Source organism: Lagenorhynchus albirostris, chromosome 16 (genome assembly GCF_949774975.1).
Source record: "Lagenorhynchus albirostris chromosome 16, mLagAlb1.1, whole genome shotgun sequence".
NCBI classification, from domain to species: domain Eukaryota; kingdom Metazoa; phylum Chordata; class Mammalia; order Artiodactyla; family Delphinidae; genus Lagenorhynchus; species Lagenorhynchus albirostris.
Genome location: NC_083110.1, coordinates 26,762,265 through 26,781,967, shown reverse-complemented (window position 1 = coordinate 26,781,967; position 19,703 = coordinate 26,762,265). Strand labels below are relative to the sequence as shown.

At 39.2% G+C, this 19,703-nt stretch overlaps 1 protein-coding gene across 4 annotated transcripts in view; it reads right to left on the bottom strand.

Annotated features, from left to right (window-relative positions):
• The window catches only part of SAMD8 (sterile alpha motif domain containing 8), an 82,338-nt gene that overhangs the window by 12,689 nt on the left and 49,946 nt on the right, over window positions 1–19,703 (bottom strand). For all 4 annotated transcript variants that reach the window (XM_060126224.1, XM_060126223.1, XM_060126225.1 and 1 more), the window contains exon 2: window positions 12,074–12,666. In XM_060126224.1, coding sequence (XP_059982207.1) covers window positions 12,074–12,666 — 593 coding nt within the window. The remainder of the gene's footprint in view (window positions 1–12,073; window positions 12,667–19,703) is intronic.

Here is a 19,703-nt window from a genome sequence, read left to right as displayed (position 1 = left end):
TGTTTTCAAAGCAGTTGTACCATTTTGCATTTCTACCAGCAAAGTATGAGAGCATCAGTTGCTGTGAATCCTCGTCAGGCCTTGTCATTAGCAATTTTTTTCATTTTAGCAATTCTAGTAGCTGTGGGGTTGGAGAGTAAATTTTTTTGAGACTTGCAAATTTTAAAATATCCTTGGGTCTAGCCTTATGTCTATTTGGTAGTTTGCCTAGGCAGAACATTTTAGGTTAGACATTATTTTGTCTCAGAATGTTAGAGGCATTTATTCCATTGTCATCTCACTTCCACGGTTGCTAAGAAGTGTGATGCTGTTTGGATTTCCAATCTTTGTGTGTTATTTGTTTTGTCTCTTAAGAAGCTTTTAGGATCTTCTGTCTATACCTAGTGTTCTGAAATTTTTCATTTCATGTACTGGGTGCTCTTTCAATCTAGGAAGTCACATTCTTTGACTCTGAGAAATTTCCTTTTATTATAGCTTAGATAATATCTTCCTCTTTATTTTCTCTATGTTCTTCCTAAAACCCCTATTTTTTCCACTGCTGGGCCAATTGGATTCATCTTACTTTTTCTCCTCTACTTCTTATCTCTGCTCTACATGCTGGGCAATTTCATCAAATCCATGTTCCAATTATCCTGCTGGATTTTTTTTTTAATTTATTTTTGGCCGTGTTGGGTCTTCGTTTCTGTGCGAGGGCTTTCTCTAGTTGTGGTGAGTGGGGGCCACTCCTCATCGCGGTGCGTGGGCCTCTCACTATCGTGGTCTCTCTTGTTGCGGAGCACAGGCTCCAGATGCGCAGGCTCAGTAACTGGCTCACAGGCCCAGTTGCTGCACGGCATGTGGGATCTTCCCAGACCAGCGCTCGAACCCGTGTCCCCTGCATTGGCAGGCAGACTCTCAACCACTGCGCCTCCAGGGAAGCCCATCCTGCTGGATTTTAAATTTCTACTTTCATTTTTTATTTTTCAAAAGTTTTCTCTGAATTTTCCTTTTTCATAGTCTACTGTTACTGTCTCATAGAAAGCAACATCTCTTATCTGTGAGTATATGAATGGTTATTTTTTTATGAAGTGTTCTTCTGCTCCCTATTTTGTGTTTCCCAGTTTGCTTTTTTTCTATTTGCAGTGATCTGTTTTCCTCAAATGTCTGGTGATTCTTGACTGACCGTTCATATTTGACAGGGAAGTACTAAAAAAAAAATAATAATGTGATGCTCTGTGTGCATGGACTGAGGTTGTGAAGTATGGGTTTCACTGGGATAGGACAGAGGTCTAGTTGATGAGATAGGGATATCTCTCCTACCACAGTATCTATAGTCCTTTTCTCTTGTGCAGGTTTTCCAAGGAGAGGAATCTGTTCTCCTGCTTGGAAGACTGGGGCTGGGTATGACTGGGGCTGGGAAGTTAAGTCTGGTTACTTAAGGAAGGGAGCTGGAAGTCTCTGTGATCTAGATTTACAGTTAACCAATTTAATTACATTAAATCAGTTAATTTACAGTTAATCACAGAAAATACAATGAAAACAGGCACCTTTGTTCTCATCTGGGCATGGTGTCCCCAAGTCCAGAGTCCCTCACATTCAACTACTCTGGAGAATAAACCACCTGTCTTCTGTTGCAGTAGAACAGGTCTTAAAATGATTTTCAACCAGCTCTCCCATATTTAGCTCCTATCTATACCCAGTCTTGAGAGATGTTTGATGCCTCCTGTTTTGAGAGTTTTTCTGGAGTACTGCAGTACAAATAAACTCACCTCTTGGGCACCACTAGTCCCCACTCCCAACCTCACAAGAGACACTTAGCTTTCTACTTTCCAAATTTTCATTATTATCACTGCTTCTGCCTTCATGGGATTATTGGGGGCCCCCACCCCCACTTTTTCTTGTTTCTTTTTTAGTGAAGTGTTGTAAGGAAATTGTCAAATGTGTTTTCAATATCTCATATTTATTCTGATGCAATGCTTTCTAAAATGCATTATACATGTTATGCCTTTTTTTTCTGGATAGAATTTAATTTTCTTTCATAATTCAGAGTCATCACTGTGAACACTGATTATTACACTGGACATGGTAATGACCTCAGAGACTACTGAGAAATGAAAGGCATTGAAGCCCCAGATTAATGTGGTTTTTCCATTATTTATGTGTGCTTTTTATAGTGCTTCTGTTTTCTCTATTAGCTATCCTTCCTCACATATAAGTGGGCCTGCCTCTAGAAGCATCTCTATCTCCTAATTTTTTGCTTATGATCTGCTGAAGCTCTTGGAATTGTGTCAAGTAAGCTTCAGAAGCAGACTCTGAAACAAAGATCACTGTGAAAGTTATTAGAAATGTTCCTAAGGGAAAATATAGGGTAGTAGGGAAATGAGATCAGGAAGGCAAGGAAGCAAGGCAAGAGTGAGACATCAAGCAAAGCCCTGTGGTAAACTCAGGCAAGGGTAACTTTGGCTCAATCCTGCAAGGAATCTGGGAGACAGTGTACGTCCAACCTAAAAGTTGTCCTAATTAGGGCAAAGAGAAATGAAATATTTATACCCCACCTCATCAGTTATTGGTTAAGGGCTGCTGCTGAAGGGATGTAAATATCCAAGTATGTTTGGCTCTCTTTTTAAGCAGGCAAAGTGTATTCTAGCAGCCCAAGAGCAGTTCTCCAACAAAGACATACAATTGCTGGATGTTGGGAGTGTAAGTGTGCAAGAAAATGGAAAAGAGATCTGAGGGGATATAGGAGGAATGCTGACAGCACCTGCTACCATTCTCCTGTGAATAAAGTTTACATACTTAAGAGCATGGGGCTTTGTAGCTGGTGGAACTGTAGACTTGTTAGGCAAAATTTGGTTTCAAACCCCCACTGCAAATTGAAAACATATGTCTATACAAAACTTTGTATATGAATGTTCATAGCAGCATTATTAATAGTAGCCAAAAAGTGGACACAACTCAAACTTTCATCAACTAATGAATGGATAAGCTAAATGTAGTACATCCAAACAATGAAATAATATTCTGTAATAAAAAGGAATGAAGTACTGATACATACTACTTATATGGATGAATCTTAAAAACATTATGCTAAATGAAAGAAGCCAGACACAAAATAAGGCCTCATGTTGTAATGGCCATTTATATGAAATGTCCAGAATAGACAAATCCATAGAAATAGAAACAGAAAGTAGATTGTGGTTGCCAGGGTCTCGAGGGAGGAGGGAAATGGGGTGTGACTGATAATGGATATGAGTCTATTTGGGGTGTTGAAAACGTTCTGGAATTAGTGGTGATGGTTGCACACCTTTGTAAATATATTAAAAAACACTGAATTGTACACTTTAAAATAAAATCCTCACGATCAATCATTTCCCTCTTTTTTCCCATTATGCCTTTCATAGTCATCTATAGAACCTTAGCATCCATTCTCTGATTTCTTGAGATTTTAGGTTTTGGTTCACTGTCACTCTCCAAAACTTCTCCTGTTGTGGTACATATCCTTCTCACTCCTCTTTTTACTTCTCCTCCTATGACCTTGTCTTTTACTCTACTTCAGCGACCCACCATCCACGGTTATAAACTGGATCTTGTCATTATCAAGATTATTCTTCATAATCTCAACGTCAAGAATTCTATACTAACCAACACCTCTTGTCTTTCCATCTTATTCCTTCTAGTACTCCAACTTCAATAATTCTGAGACCCCAAATCCACAGATCTTATAACACTTTCACCTACCTCACCTCATGAGGTAGTCCTTCACCTACCTCATATCCTCCTTCCCTCCTTCTCTACCTATGTCCACGGTTAGTCATTATAATCACTCCCTTCCCTCTTTTTCCTTCATTGCATTGCCTAGCAAAACTTAAAGCCCACTTAAATCCAATTATCTACATATTCTATACCTGTATCTGTGCAGTTGAGTGAGGCTGGTAAAAACACACAATATCAACATGACTATTAACCTCAAGGAGGTCTTTAGTGCTGCTACTACATCACACAAGTCTATTCACTCTCATAGATGACTATTTTACACTTGATCCTTTCTCCTCAAACCTCCGACCTTCTCTCTCTTCTAAATCCCTGTTTTCAGAGGAAATAAAAACAATCATCAGAGGACTTCCTCATGCTTTACCATCACATCTAGCAACCTTATATCTGTTCCCATATTTTCTGTCTTCCCCTCTGTTATGAATTAATAGACCCTGTGCCTAAGACCAGCCTCTCCCACCCACTAGATCCTACCCCTTTTCATCTACTCAAGGATATTATTCCATCAATTATACCCTCTCTTTCCTCTAACAGTATCTCCTTCCCTCTAAATTGGGTCATTCCTATCATCAGTACAACAATCATGCTATATAATATAGCCCATCCAAAACAAAACCCTGGAGACTCCATATCTTTTCCTCCTTTCTCCAATACAACTCCATTTCTCTGTTGCCCTTATAGAAAAACTTTTAAGGGCTTGTAAGACTTGATTGTTTCCAATTTCTCTCTTCCCATTCTCTTCCCCTCTCTCACTGCTTTACCCAATTTTTTTTACTTTGAAAAATTCTGATCATAACAAAAGAAAAGCTGAAAGATAAACACTTTATATTCTTCACTTAAATCTATCGGGGCTTCCCTGGTGGCGCAGTGGTTGAGAGTCCGCCTGCCGATGCAGGGGACATGGGTTCGTGCCCCGGTCCGCGAGGATCCCACATGCCGCGGAGCGGCTAGGCCTGTGAACCGTGGCTGCTGGGCCTGCGTGTCCGGAGCCTGCGCTCCGCAACGGGAGAGGCCACAGCAGTGAGAGGCCCTCGTACCGCAAGAAAAAAAAAAAAAAAAATCTATCAATTGTTTACAATAATTAACATTTTCCCATATTTGCTTTACTTCCCTCTTTCTATACAAACCTAAATACACATACACACTCTTGGAGGAGACTAAACCCTTCCCAAAATAAGTTGCAGACATTATGACACTTCTCCCCTAAATACTTCAACATGTATCTCCTAAGAACAAGGATACCCTCTTCATAACCCAATACACTATTACACCCAGGAAATTGTAACACTGATTTAGTGTTAAACTGTATCATTTAATATGCCATCCATATTCAAATTTTCCTAACTGTCCCTAAAATGTCCTTTATAGCAGTATTTTTTTTTCTTGATTGAGGATTCAATTAAAGTTCATGTACTGAGCTTGGTTATGGCTCTTCAACTTCCCCTATAATTCCCTTGAAGAACTTCCCCTCTCAGTCAACCATTTTTTGTTTGTTTTATTTATCACTATGGGTTCATAGATTCTTTTTCTTACTCAGTATATTATAATCCATTACCATCATTATGCTTTTTTTAAAAAATTTATTTATTTTTGGCTGTGCTGGGTCTTCGTTTCTGTGCGAGGGCTTTCTCTAGTTGTGGCAAGCAGGGGCCACTCTTCATCGCGGTGCGTGGGCCTCTGACTATCGTGGCCTCTCTTGTTGCGGAGCACAGGCTCCAGACGCGCAGGCTCAGTAGTTGTGGCTCACGGGCCTAGTTGCTCCGCGGCATGTGGGATCTTCCCAGACCAGGGCTCGAACCCATGTCCCCTGCATTAGCAGGCAGATTCTCAACCACTGAGCCACCAGGGAAGCCCTTATTATGCTTTTTGATGTTCCAATTGTCCTAATTTGATCAATGAGAGCCCCTTAAAACCAGCTCATATGTTCTTTTGATAGGTTTCTACTTCCTTGCTTTATGGCACAAAATCTATTTCAGGCTAATTTTATGCTTACCATGCCCCAGACTTGTTTCCTCTGCCTAGAGTACTCTTTCATCAGATATCCACATGCTACCCTTTCCTTTCTCTAAGGAGCACTGGTCTGTTCCTTTAGTACAGATTGGTATTTAGAAACCATTGATCTGGATGCTCATGGTGCTTCACAGCTACTGAGTTTTTCCTACAAACCATTTCACATCAGTTCATAGAAATCTTCCTCATTCTTTTCTATGATTAAATAGTACTCTATTGTGTAGGTGTACCACAGTATATTCAACCAGTTTTCCATGGATAAGCATTTAGATTATTTCCAATATTTATAATTATTACAATTAATGTCGCAATGAATAACTCTGTCCATATGCTGTTTCATATTTGTGGAGATACACCTTTAGGTAAATTCCAGTCTCACATTCTCTCTTGAACCCATTATAATCAGGCTTTTGCCCTTATTAACTCTTGTCAAAGTCTACGGTCAATTATCCTCATCTTACTTGACCCCTCAGCAGCATTTGACACAGCTAATTATAATTTATTCCTGTCTTCTTAAAATTTTTTTTTTAACTTGGCTTGCATAATACTCTCTCACTCTCTCTGCCCTGACCTCCTCAGTCGTCGTCTTTACTAGTTTTGCCTTACTTTTCTGACCTCTAAACATTATACCTGTTCCTGGGCTCAATCTTCAATATTCTTTTCCCTTCTAAACTCACTTCCTAGTAGACATTATCTAATATCATGGCTTTATCTACACTTGTAACTCCCAAATTTCAGCCTAGATCTCTCTGAACACTAACTCATCTTTCCATCTCTGACTTGACTTCTGATTTGGTGTAAAAGATACTTCAAACTTGACATGTCTAAAACCAAACCCTTACTTTTCTCTTCAAGTCAGGTCTTTCCACAGTCTTCCCACCTCTATAAAGGACAACTCTATCCTTCCAGATGATCAAGTCAAAAATGTTGGAATAGGGCTTTCCTGGTGGTGCAGTGGTTGAGAATCTGCCTGCTAATGCAGGGGACACGGGTTTGAGCCCTGGTCTGGGAAGATCCCACGTGCCGCGGAGCAACTAGGCCCGTGAGCCACAACTACTGAGCCTGCGCGTCTGGAGCCTGTGCTCCGCGACAAGAGAGGCCGCGATAGTGAGAAGCCCACACACCGTGATGAAGAGTGGCCCCCGCTTGCCACAACTAGAGAAAGCCCTCACACAGAAACAAAGACCCAACACAACCCAGAATAAATAAATTAATTTAAAAAAAAAATCTTGAAATAATCCTTGAATTCTCTCTTTCTCTTACACCTTACATGCAAATCCATAAGCAAATCTTGTTGCCTGTATGTACATACATACACACACACACATATATATACATATATGTATATCTACACACACACACACATACATACCACTACTCTTCTCATCCAATCCACCCCATCTTTGCCTAGACGGATTCAATAATTTAACTAACCTCTACTTTCCCATCCCCACCACCGAGCTATTCTATTAACAACAATTAGATTGACCTTTTAAAATGGAAGTTAGATCGCTCTACTCTTCTCCTAAATGCTTTCCAATGGCTTCCCTTTTCACTTAGAATGAAAGCTAAAGTCCTTACAATTGTCTACAAGTACCTACAAAATCTGGACTTCTGTCTCCTCTCAGACCTCACCTCCAACTGTTCTCTCCATCTCTCACTTGCTGTTCCTTAAACATGCTAAGCCTACTACCAATTCAGGATTCCTGCACCTTGCTGTTTCCTCTGCCTAGAGTACTCTTTCATCAGATATCCACATGCTGTCTTCCTTACTTCCTTAGGGTCTTCTGCTGGAAAAATTGTGTACGATAGAACAGGGAAGGAGATATAGGGATCTAACAGCTTCTTAAACAGCTTTCTTATTTTAGCACCACCCTTTCACCCACAGTATCCAGAGCTTTGAGAAATCTGCAAGATACTTTGGGTTGGTTCTCAGTTTTCCCAACTGCTGCTTTAGAATTAGGTTACTTTAGCTCTGCTAGTTGCCACTCACCCATCTGCTTTTCCTTTTCTTTTTTAATATTCATTTATTTATTTGGCTGTGCCGGGTCTTAGTTGCAGCATGCGGGATCTTTTATTTGTAGCATATGGGATCTAGTTCCCTGACCAGGGATCGAACCCGGGCCCCCTGCATTGCAGTGCGGAGCTTTAACCACTGGACCACCAGGGAAGTCCCTCACCCATCTGCTTTCAAACTCCCAAAAATGTATGGCTGTTTTCTCCTCTCTTATCTACCCTTTCCTTGTAAGTTTACAACTTAAGACCAACAAACAAACACAACTTCTTTACTATACTTTTAGTCAGGGCTCGAGAGAGAATAAAATGTTATATATATGTCATCCTGCCATCTTAACATGGACACTTTAATTCATTTCATTTTAAAAAAACCCATATACTATAAGGCACTTTCAGAAGAGTACGTTTTGTTTTTATTTTTTAAACATCTTTACTGGAGTATAATTGCTTTACAATGGTGCCTTTGTTTCTGCTTTATAACAAAATGAATCAGTTATACATATACATATGTTTCCATATCTCTTCCCTCTTGCGTCTCCCTCCCTCCCATCCTCCCTATCCCACCCCTCTAGGTGGTCACAAACCACCTAACTGATCTCCCTGTGCTATGCGGCTACTTCCCACTAGCTATCTATTTTACGTTTGGTAGTGTATATATGTCCACGCCACTCTCTCACTTTGTCACAGCTTACCTTTCCCCCTCTCCATATCCTCAAGTCCATGCTCTAGTAGGTCTGTGTCTTTATTCCCGTCTTACCCCTAGGTTCTTCATGACCTTTTTTTTTTTCTTCTTAGATTCCATATATATGTGTTACCATACGGTATTTGTTTTTCTCTTTCTGACTTACTTCACTCTGTATGACAGATTCTAGGTCCATCCACCTCACTACAAATAACTCAATTTCGTTTCTTTTTATGGGTGAGTAATATTCCATTGTATATACGTGCCACATCTCCTTTATCCATTCATCTGTTGATGGGCACTTAGGTTGCTTCCATGTCCTGGCTATTGTAAATAGAGCTGCAATGAACATTTTGGTACATGACTCTTTTAGAATTATGGTTTTCTCAGGGTATATGCCCAGTAGTGGGATTGCTGGGTCGTATGGTAGTTCTATTTGTAGTTTTTTAAGGAACCTCCATACTGTTCTCCATAGTGGCTGTATCAATTTACATTCCCATCAACAGTGCAAGAGGGTTCCCTTTTCTCCACACCCTCTCCAGGATTTAGGATTTCTAGATTTTTTGATGATGGCCATTCTGACCGGTGTAAGATGATATCTCATTGTAGTTTTGATTTGCATTTCTCTAATGATTAACGATGTTGAGCATTCTTTCATGTGTTTGTTGGCAATCTGTATAGCTTCTTTGGAGAAATGTCTATTTAGGTCTTCTGCCCATTTTTGGATTGGGTTGTTTGCTTCTTTGTTATTGAGCTGCATGAGCTGCTTGTAAATCTTGGCGATTAATCCTTTGTCAGTTGCTTCATCTGCAAATATTTTCTCCCATTCTGAGGACTGTCTTTTCGGCTTGTTTATGATTTCTTTTGCTGTGCAAAAGCTTTTAAGTTTCATTAGGTCCCATTTGTTTATTTTTGTTTTTATTTCCATTTCTCTAGGAGGTGGGTCAAAAAGGATCTTGCTGTGATTTATGTCATACAGTGTTCTGCCTATGTTTTCCTCTAAGAGTTTGATAGTGTCTGGCCTTACATTTAGGTCTTTAATCCATTTTGAGTTTATTTTTTTATGTATGGTGTTAGGGAGGGTTCTAATTTCATACTTTTACATGTACCTGTCCAGTTTTCCCAGCACCACTTATTGAAGAGGCTGTCTTTTCTCCACTGTATATTCTTGCCTCCTTTATCAAAGATAAGGTGACCATATGTGCGTGGGTTTACCTCTGGGCTTTCTATCCTGTTCCATTGCTCTATATTTCTGTTTTTGTGCCAGTACCATACTGTATTGATAACTGTATCTTTGTAGTATAGTCTGAAGTCAGGGAGCCTGATTCCTCCAGCTCTGTTTTTCGTTCTCAAGATTGCTTTGGCTATTCGGGGTCTTTTGTGTTTCCATACAAATTGTGAAAATTTTTTTTCTAGTTCTGTGAAAAATGCCAGTGGTAGTTTGACAGGGATTGCACTGAATCTGTAGATTGCTTTGGGTAGTAGAGTTATTTTCACAATGTTGATTCTTCCAATCCAAGAACATGGTATATCTCTCCATCTTTTTGTATCATCTTTAATTTCTTTCATCAGTGTCTTATAGTTTTCTGCATGCGGGTCTTTTGTCTCCTTAGGTAGGTTTACTCCTAGATATTTTATTCCTTTCGTTGAATGGTAAATGGGAGTGTTTTCTTAATTTCACTTTCAGATTTTTCATCATTAGTGTATAAGAATGCCAGAGATTTCTGTGCATTAATTTTGTATCCTGCTACTTTACCAAATTCATTGATTAGCTCTAGTAGTTTTCTGGTAGCATCTTTAGGATTCTCTATCTACAGTATCATGTCATCTGCAAACAGTGACAGCTTTACTTCTTCTTTTACGATTTGGATTCCTTTTATTTCTTTTTCTTCTCTGATTGCTGTGGTTAGAACTTCCAAAACTATGTTGAATAAGAGTGGTGACAGTGGGCAACCTTGTCTTGTTCCTGATCTTAGTGGGAATGGTTTCAGTTTTTCACCATTGAGGAGGATGTTGGTTGTGGGTTGGTCATATATGGCCTTTATTATGTTGAGGAAAGTTCTCTCTATGCCTACTTTCTGCAGGGTTTTTATCATAAATGGGTGTTGAATTTTGTTGAAAGCTTTCTCTGCATCTATTGAGATGATCATACGGTATTTCTCCTTCAATTTGTTAATATGGTGTATCACGTTGATTGATTTGCGTATATTGAAGAATCCTTGCATTCCTGGAATACACCCCACTTGATCATGGTGTATGATCCTTTTAATGTGCTGTTGGATTCTGTTTGCTAGCATTTTGTTGAGGATTTTTGCATCTATGTTCATCAGTGATACTGGCCTGTAGTTTTCTTTCTTTGTGACATCTTTTTTTTTTTTTTTTTTTTTTTTTTTGCGGTACATGGACCTCTCACTGTTGTGGCCTCTCCCGTTGCGGAGCACAGGCTCCGGACGCGCAGGCTCAGCGGCCGCAGCTCACAGGGCCTAGCCGTTCCGTGGCATGTGGGATCTTCCCAGACCGGGGCACAAACCCGTGTCCCCTGCATCGGCAGGCAGACTCTCAACCACTGCGCCACCAGGGAAGCCCATCTTTGTGACATCTTTGTCTGGTTTTGGTATCAGGGTGATGGTGGCCTCGTAGAATGAGTTTGGGAGTGTTCCTCCCTCTGCTATATTTTGGAAGAGTTTGAGAAGGATAGGTGTTAGCTCTTCTCTTCTCTAAGTGTTTGATAGAATTCGCCTGTGAAGCCATCTGGTCCTGGGCTTTTGTTTGTTGGAAGATTTTTAATCACAGTTTCAATTTCAGGGGCACAACGTTTTACAAAAACAAGACAGCACTACAAACTTTCAAAAGATTTTTTAAAACCACAAATATAGGGCTTCCCTGGTGGCGCAGTGATTGACAGTCCGCCTGCTGATGCAGGGGACACGGTTCGTGCCCCTGTCTGGGAAGATCCCACATGCTGCGGAGCGGCTGGGCCCGTGAGCCATTGCCGCTGAGCCTGCGCGTCGGAGCCTGTGCTCCGCAATGGGAGAGGCCACAACAATGAGAGGGCTGTGTACCGCAAAAAAAAAAAAAAAAAACCCGCAAATATAAAAACTAATAGTTTTGAGTTTTGTTCTATTCTTATTTTTCATATAATATACTATACTCTTTTTTATGCATTCAGTATTTATAAAAACAGAATACTATCCATGAATCAGTTTGTATTTGTGATAGTTCTAATTTATCTGATGATACATGAGACCTCCCCATATTTTTAGAAGAAGCAAAACCCTGTTCATCTTTTTTTTAAAAAAAGTAAACAAATTCCATTTATTACATATAACATTCCAGGAAACCCTTTTAAAATCTGAAGTGCCCAAGGAGCTATAACATAGCTGTAGAAAAATAAATTAAGCAGTGGTTCTTGCTACTCATCTAGGCTTAAGGTCTAGTTTACTCTAAGAGAAAAAGGCAATTCTAAAGCATCTTTATATAGCACAAGATAAGGCAAATGGGAAGTATATATCAACCAAAACAACAATAATAAAGAATGTAATTATCATGAATATATCATTATCATTGCTAGTACAGCTATCTTCTACAAACTTGGCAACTAGAAACAAAACTTACCTGTCTAAGAATATATCCGGGAGTGGTGGATAGGTCTGCATGTCAGGCACTCGCTCGTGGACTATAACCATTATGAAAGATGTAAATCCGAACACTATAAAAACATATATACAACTCAATATGGTCTTCCAATACTCTGGGTCCAATCTTCGAATAGAATGTTTGTTTTTACCATTCACATACTGGTATTGATCAGAATTCAAATCAGTGATGGGTCCGTCACAGTCGTGTGAAGGTTCCCCATTACAGAGCCACTCTGCATTCTGAAGAGCACTAATGAAAGGGCTCATGGAACTCATGGGACTGTCACTGTTGTATCCCATCTCTTCTAAAACATCAATATGTATTTTCTGCAATTTTCGGACTGACAGCATTAACCTTTTAATGTCCCCTAAGACTTTGATTTCCAGAGGAGGAGACCGGAGATCATATTCAGTCAACGTTAGCAACGTGATTCCATCAAGTCGGTGCTTATTGCATAAAATGTCCACATACTCAAAAAAGCCTTCATCCTTCAGCCAAACAGCTACATGCTTGGTAGTCCAGCGGCGAATGCAGAGCTGATTAGGAAAAGCCATTTCCTCTTCCACTGCCTGTCAAGGGAAAACAGGAAAATAAAACAAAAATTTCAGGGTGTCCTAAGAACTCCTTTGAAGACAAAATACACGTAAACACATCAGAAACAGTAATTCATCTACACTGCCCTATTGGCTTCCAGACGAGAGTAAAAGAAACAAAAATTATTCATTAATGAGTAGTTCTCAACAGATTAACATTCTAATAATTATGTGCATATAACCCCAATAGCAAAAGGAAAGCTAATGACCGAACATTTTTGCAAAATGTTTTTTTGGTAATATTTTACAAATGGCTTTTCCACACCACAGCAAGCCATAACTTAATTAGAAAAAGCCTACTGGTGAGAAGAATTGAGAAAAATAACTCAACACTGTTCATAAAATGAGATATATAGAAAGATTTGTTATACGTAAAAATAAATCAAATTTCAGAAATCTTCATGTTCGTGGAATAAGTCTCCCCCCACCCCGCCTCCAAAAAAACACACAACCCCGGGCTTCCCTGGTGGCGCAGTGGTTGAGAGTCCGCCTGCCGATGCAGGGGACGCGGGTTCGTGCCCCGGTCCGGGAGGATCCCACATGCCGCGGAGCGGCTGGGCCTGTGGGCCATGGCCGCTGGGCCTGCGCGTCCAGAGCCTGTGCTCCGCGGCGGGAGAGGCCACAGCGGTGAGAGGCCTGCGTACCGCAAAAAAAAAAAAAAACACACAACCCCACAAAGGCAGATAGATAACTAACTGCAGGAAACCCCTTAGATTAAGCATATTTCTATCTACTATACAAATAATTTCTACAACAGATATAAAGTCTTTACTAGATATTAAGTATCTATAAATATCTTAACAGCTCATTTCTTTCTATACCTTGAATATTCCATTACAGAACTGAAAAAGGAATTTTCTTCTTAAACTATCATTGAGATTTAGTGATAAAACATTTCAATGTACCATAAATTTGAGGGGCCATATTTTATACTGCAATTATAGTATTTCCTTTTTTTTTTTAATTTTAATTTTTGGTCTCACCACGTGGTTTGCGGGATCTTAGTTCCCTGACCAGGGATTGAACCCTGGACCTCAGCAGTGAAAGCATGGAGTCCTAACCACTGGACCCCTGGGGAATTCCCTATACTGCAATTATAAAAGGCCAACAATGTACTGTTTCAAAAAGTACTAATAATTTTTACTACTTTGATCCCACACAGTTCTGTTTATGTTCTTTTTCCATTTTAAAATGTTCAGTAACTTGGGTCTATATCAGGTTTATAAACTTTATCAGATATACGGGAGACGAAGGCCTACATGGAGAAAAAACCTAGTTCCCTAAAGTACTTTCTCAACTACTAAAGCCTGTGGGCTTTCTGACATTTTCCAGATCTCTAAAGACCATATTTCCTTCTGAGATGATTTTTTTAAAAACACAGTAAGGGGACTTCCCTAGTAGTGCAGTGGATAGGACTCTGCGCTCCCAACGCAGGGGGTCCGGATTTGATCCCTAGTCAGAGAACTAGATCCCACATACATGCCACAACTAAGGAGCCCACGTGCCGCAACTAAGACCTGGTGCAACCAAAATAGATAAATAAATATATTAAAAAAAAAAACTCCACAGTAGGTAAACTTTAAAGCATTAAAAAAGAAGAAGAGGGGCTTCCCTGGTGGCGCAGTGGTTGAGAGTCCGCCTGCCGATGCAGGGGACACGGGTTCATGCCCCGGTCCGGGAAGATCCCACATGCCACGGAGAGGCTGAGCCCGTGAGCCATGGCCGCTGAGCCTGCGTGTCCGGAGCCTGTGCTCCGCAACGGGAGAGGCCGCAGCGGTGAGAGGCTCGTGTACCGCAAAAAAAAAAAAAAAAAAAAAAGAAGAAGAAGAACGAGAAAGAATGACACAACAAACACCCATGTGCCCACTACCCAGCTTGAAAGAAAAAAAAAAAACAGTTCTAATACATATGTTCTGTTTCTTAATCTGGGTATTAGTTATACAGGTGAAAATTCATTAATCTGTATACGTATGATCTACATTTTACAATTGTTGAACTTGATTTTAAAAGTTTGCTTTAAAAGCAAAACAAAACATCAATACAAGTGAATGTCCTTCCCTGATAGCAACCCCTTCCTTTCTTCTCAGATGTAGTAATTCCTGATTTTAGTGCTTATCATTCCCTTACAACATGCATTTTTGGCTATGAAAACCTTTCTATGCTTCTTTATGCTAAGGAAAGTAAAAAGCTGCTACTTCTGCATTCTTCTATCCACACAAACTCTTGCCATGAATACCTATAATCACCTGAAAAAGGCAGATACTCAACTACCCAAGTACCTCTTATACCATCAAAAGTATTCAGCCAACAAGAAACATGCCCATTAAATATTTGTTTCTTAATTACTAAAAAGCAATCCTAGTTTTTGAAAATCTTAAATCACAGTGTTTCAAAACAGAGCTTTTAACAGTATTAATCCACAATAGCTTTTCAGTCTTAAAAAATTAACAGTACATGCATCTGTAAGGACATGTTTTATATACTGCAGAGCTACAAAAAATTGTACTCAACTTTTTTATTTTTACCTACAGTATATCAGTGTCATCCCAAAGGCCAAGGAATTATGATTTATTCACTTTCAACTCATGGAATTTATACACATTGATATATATAATTTTATATCACGTATTACATATATATAGTTCCATTTTAAATGATTTTGCTATGTTTTAGTCCATATAGAGAGCCAGATGGCTTCATCCTACACACTACATACATATCTTTTCCCCAAGGTATTCTCTGAATAAATCATTTCATCCCTGAATATCCAACAAACACATGCTACAAACTCTGCAACAATTACGATGTAATAAGTATGAGAAGCTCTTCTCATACAAGATAAGGCCAGATTCCTTCTGTCACTTTACTTCTATTCTGCTACCTTTCTCCTTTTTCTAACAGCTTACCACCAACGGGCTCCAAGTCACCCCATCCTTTTAGCCTTATTCTTCAGTAGTTTCATCTCACACACTGCTCAAAATGATCTCTTTCATGGTTTTTTTTTTTTTTTCTGTCTTATAGCACCTTCAATCTGGCTAACAATCTGTTCTTTACACCCTCAATCTGGCTAACAAACAGGCTTTGATGCTGATGTTTTAGCTGCTAGAAAATATGAGTTATCATACAAGAAAGCCTCCTGGAAGTCTTTGAGCCTGCTGTGGCAATGCCCTAAAAGCACGACACATTGCACTGTTGTGCTTCATCGGGTCAGGGCACAACCGTTAATTGTGTGCTACTACATACTTAGATAACACTATGAAAACCTGCATTAAAGAGGTATATTAACAGATGATAAAAGGCTTCAAGGCAATTTAATATTTACATTGTACCACAGGAACTACAGGGGACAGGAGACTTTTAACGAAGAATATGAGAGCTATAAGTTTCATACAAATATACATAATGAAGAAATTAGGTAAGTAAATGTTTCAGAATACTTTCAGCTTTAACCAATAATTAATATGAATCAACTATCAGTTAAAGGGACTTCTGCTTCTGAACAAGATGCAATAAGAGAAACCAGATTTACTTTTCCACCTGAAACAGCCAAAAAATAGATTAAATATATGGGGAGAAAACCAGTTTCAAGACAGTGGGCACCAGACAACAAAGGAGATCCTTGAGAGTAGGAAACAAGGTGAGCCCTACTGCCCCAGCCATGAGTGGTACAGGATATAAACTGGGTGAGACCCAGCAGACTTGGTGAGTTGCAATGGAACTGAGAATCTAGGGAAATCAAGATGGCAGTGTACCTGGGATAGAATACTAGAGAGGAGAAAGATACACAGACAGAGAACTTGTTATGGACTGAATGTTTATATTCCCCCCAAATTCATATGTTGAAATTCTAACCCCCAATAGGATAGTATGAAGAGGTGATTAGGTCATGAAGGCAGAATGCCCGTGAATGGAATTAATGCCTTTATCAGAGACACCCCAAAGAGTTCTCTTCCCTTCTGTCATCTAAAGACACAACTAGAAGCTGACCACCTATGAACTAGGAAGCAGGTCCTCACAGACACCAAATCTGCTGGCACTTTGATCTTGGACTCCTCAGCCTCCAGAACTGTGAGAAATAGATTTGTTGTTTAAGCCACCCAGCCTATGGTATTTTTGTTATAACAGCCTAAGCAGACTAAGATGGAACTCCAGAGATTTGCAAAGGATCTCCCTTGAATAGGCAGCTGAATGCTGATCAGCACATATATGTGAGGAAACCAAACAAGACTGAAAAAAGAACCACCCAGAAAGATTAGAGGCAATAATGCCCAGTATTCACACAAGACCACTAAAAGTGCCTACTATAAACAACCAGACTGGAAAAAAATGAAAAATCTCATGATTCATGGGGCACTGGGTAGAGTACACAATAAGATCTTTCCATAGTAGTAAGGAAGAATTAACCCTAAAAACAGTAGTTCTCAACTGAGGGCAATTTGCCCACCCCAAAATATTTGGCAATTTCTGGAGACATTTGTGGTTGTCACAACTAGGGGATCATCTAAAGACTAGAGGCTAGGGATGCTGTTAAACACTCTACAATGCACAGGACAGCCCCTCACAACAAAGAATTATCTGACCCAAAGTGTTATAGTGCTGATACTGAGAAATCCTGCCCTAAACCTAAACATGTCTCTGGTCCAGCCAAACAAATCTTAAAAGCAGAACCAAAAGGATCAAACTGTTTTCAAGTAATTTAACTACATCCCACAACAAAGCAGAAGAATATTAATAGGAATAAGAAAGTATTCAGCACCCAACAGGTAAAATCACAATGTCTAGCAACCAACCAAAGATTACCAGGCATGCAAAGGAGTAGAAAAATTCATCTATAATGAGTAGAAAATCAATTGAAATTGACCCAGAACTGACACAGATAATAAAATTATCAGACAAGGAAATTAACATAGTTATGATAACTGTATTACATATGTTCAAAAAGTTAAATAGAGATATAGACATATAAAAAAGATCCAACTCAAACTTCTAGAGATGAAATTACAAGATATGTAATAAAAAACACACTGGATGGGATTAACAGCTGATCAGATATTGCATAAGTATAGTAAACTTGAAGACATAACAATAGGAATTATTCAAAATGAAACACAGGAAAAACAGAATTTTTAAAAATGAAGAGAATATTATTCAGCCTTTAAAAGGAATCTTGAAGACATTATGCTAAGTGAAATAAGCCAGACACAAAAGGACAAATATTGTATGATTCACTTGGTAGTCAAATTCATAGAGACAGAAAGTAGATGTTGGTTTCCAGGGACTGTGCAGTAGGAGACAAATACCCATTACTGTTTAATGGGTACAAAGTTTCCATTTGGGATAATGAAACAGTTCTGGAAATGGATGGTGGTGATGGTTGCACAACAATGTAAATGTACTTAGTGCCACTAAACTGTGCACTTAAAAATGGTTAAAATATAAGTTTGTTATGTATATTTTACCATGATTAAAAAAATAAAAGAAAATGAAAAGAATATCAGTGAGAGGTGGGACAACTTCAAACATCTTAATAGATGCATAATTGTAGTCCCCAAACAACGAGAGAGGAGAGTGCAGAAAAAAATATCTGAAGTAACAATGGTTAACATTTTTCAAGATTTGGTGAAAACTATAAACACAAATCAAAAAGCTCAATAAATTCCAAACATTAGAACCACACAAAAAACTATACCACACCAAGGCTTCCCTGGTGGCGCAGTGGTTAAAAATACGCTTGCCAATGCAGGGGACACGGGTTCGAGCCCTGGTCCAGGAAGATCCCACATGCAGCGGAGCAACTGGGCCCGTGCGCCATAACTACTGAGCCTGTGCTCTACAGCCCACGAGCCATAACTACTGAGTCCACAAGCCGCAAGTGCTGAAGCCCACACGCCTAGAGCCCATGCTCCCCAACAAGAGAAGCCACCACAGTGAAAAGCACGTGGACCACAACAAAGAGTGGCCCCTGCTCCCACAGCTAGAGAGGGCCCGTACACAGCAACAAAGACCCAACGCAGCCGAAAATAAATAAAAAACAAACAAACAAGCAAAAACAACTATACCACACCATATCATAATCAAATTACTCAAAATCAATGACAATGAGAAAATCTTAAAAGTAAAAAGAGAGGATACACACATTATACACATAGGAACAAAGATAAGAATGATAGCAGATTCCTCACTGGAAACATTGCAAGCTAGAAGACAGTGAAACAATGTCTTTAAAAGACTGAAAGAAAAAAAAATGATCAGCCTATAATTCTATGACCGGTAAAATGTCGATCAAAAACAAAGGTAAAACAAATACTTTTTCAGACACACAAAAGCTGAATAATTTCATCTCGAGCAGACCTGAGCTACCAGAAATGTGAAAAGGAAGTCCTTCAGGCAGAACAAAAATGCCATCATTTGAAAATATGAATACCAGAAATGGTAGATATATGGGTAAATATGTAAGTAAAATATGTCAACAATAGCACAAAAGTTGGGAGAAATGGACTACTAAAATAAAACTCTTCCAGAAGAGGAGGGAATATTTCTGAATTCATTCCATGAGGCCAGTAGTACCCTGATACCAAAACCAGACAAAGACATTACAAGAAAATAAAACTACAGCCTGAGAGCCCTTACAAATGTGAAAGCAAAAAATTTAAACATATCTTAGCAAATCAAATCCAACAATATTTTAAAAGGATAATACAACATAACCAAGTGATGTTTATCTCAGGAGTGCAAAGTTAGTTTAACACTTGAAAATAAGAATAATTCACCACAGGCTAAAACAGGGAAACCACACAATAACTCAAAAGACAGAAAAGCATTTGGCAAAATCCAGTATTCATTCCCAATGAAAAACTCTCAGCAAATGAGAAATAAAGAGAAACTTCATCAAGTTGATAAAGGACATCTTTGAAAAACCTATGGTTAACATTATACTTAATGATGAAAGGCTAAAGGCTTTCCCCTTAATATCAGGAATAAGGCTGGACTGTCTACTCTCATCATTTTGGTAA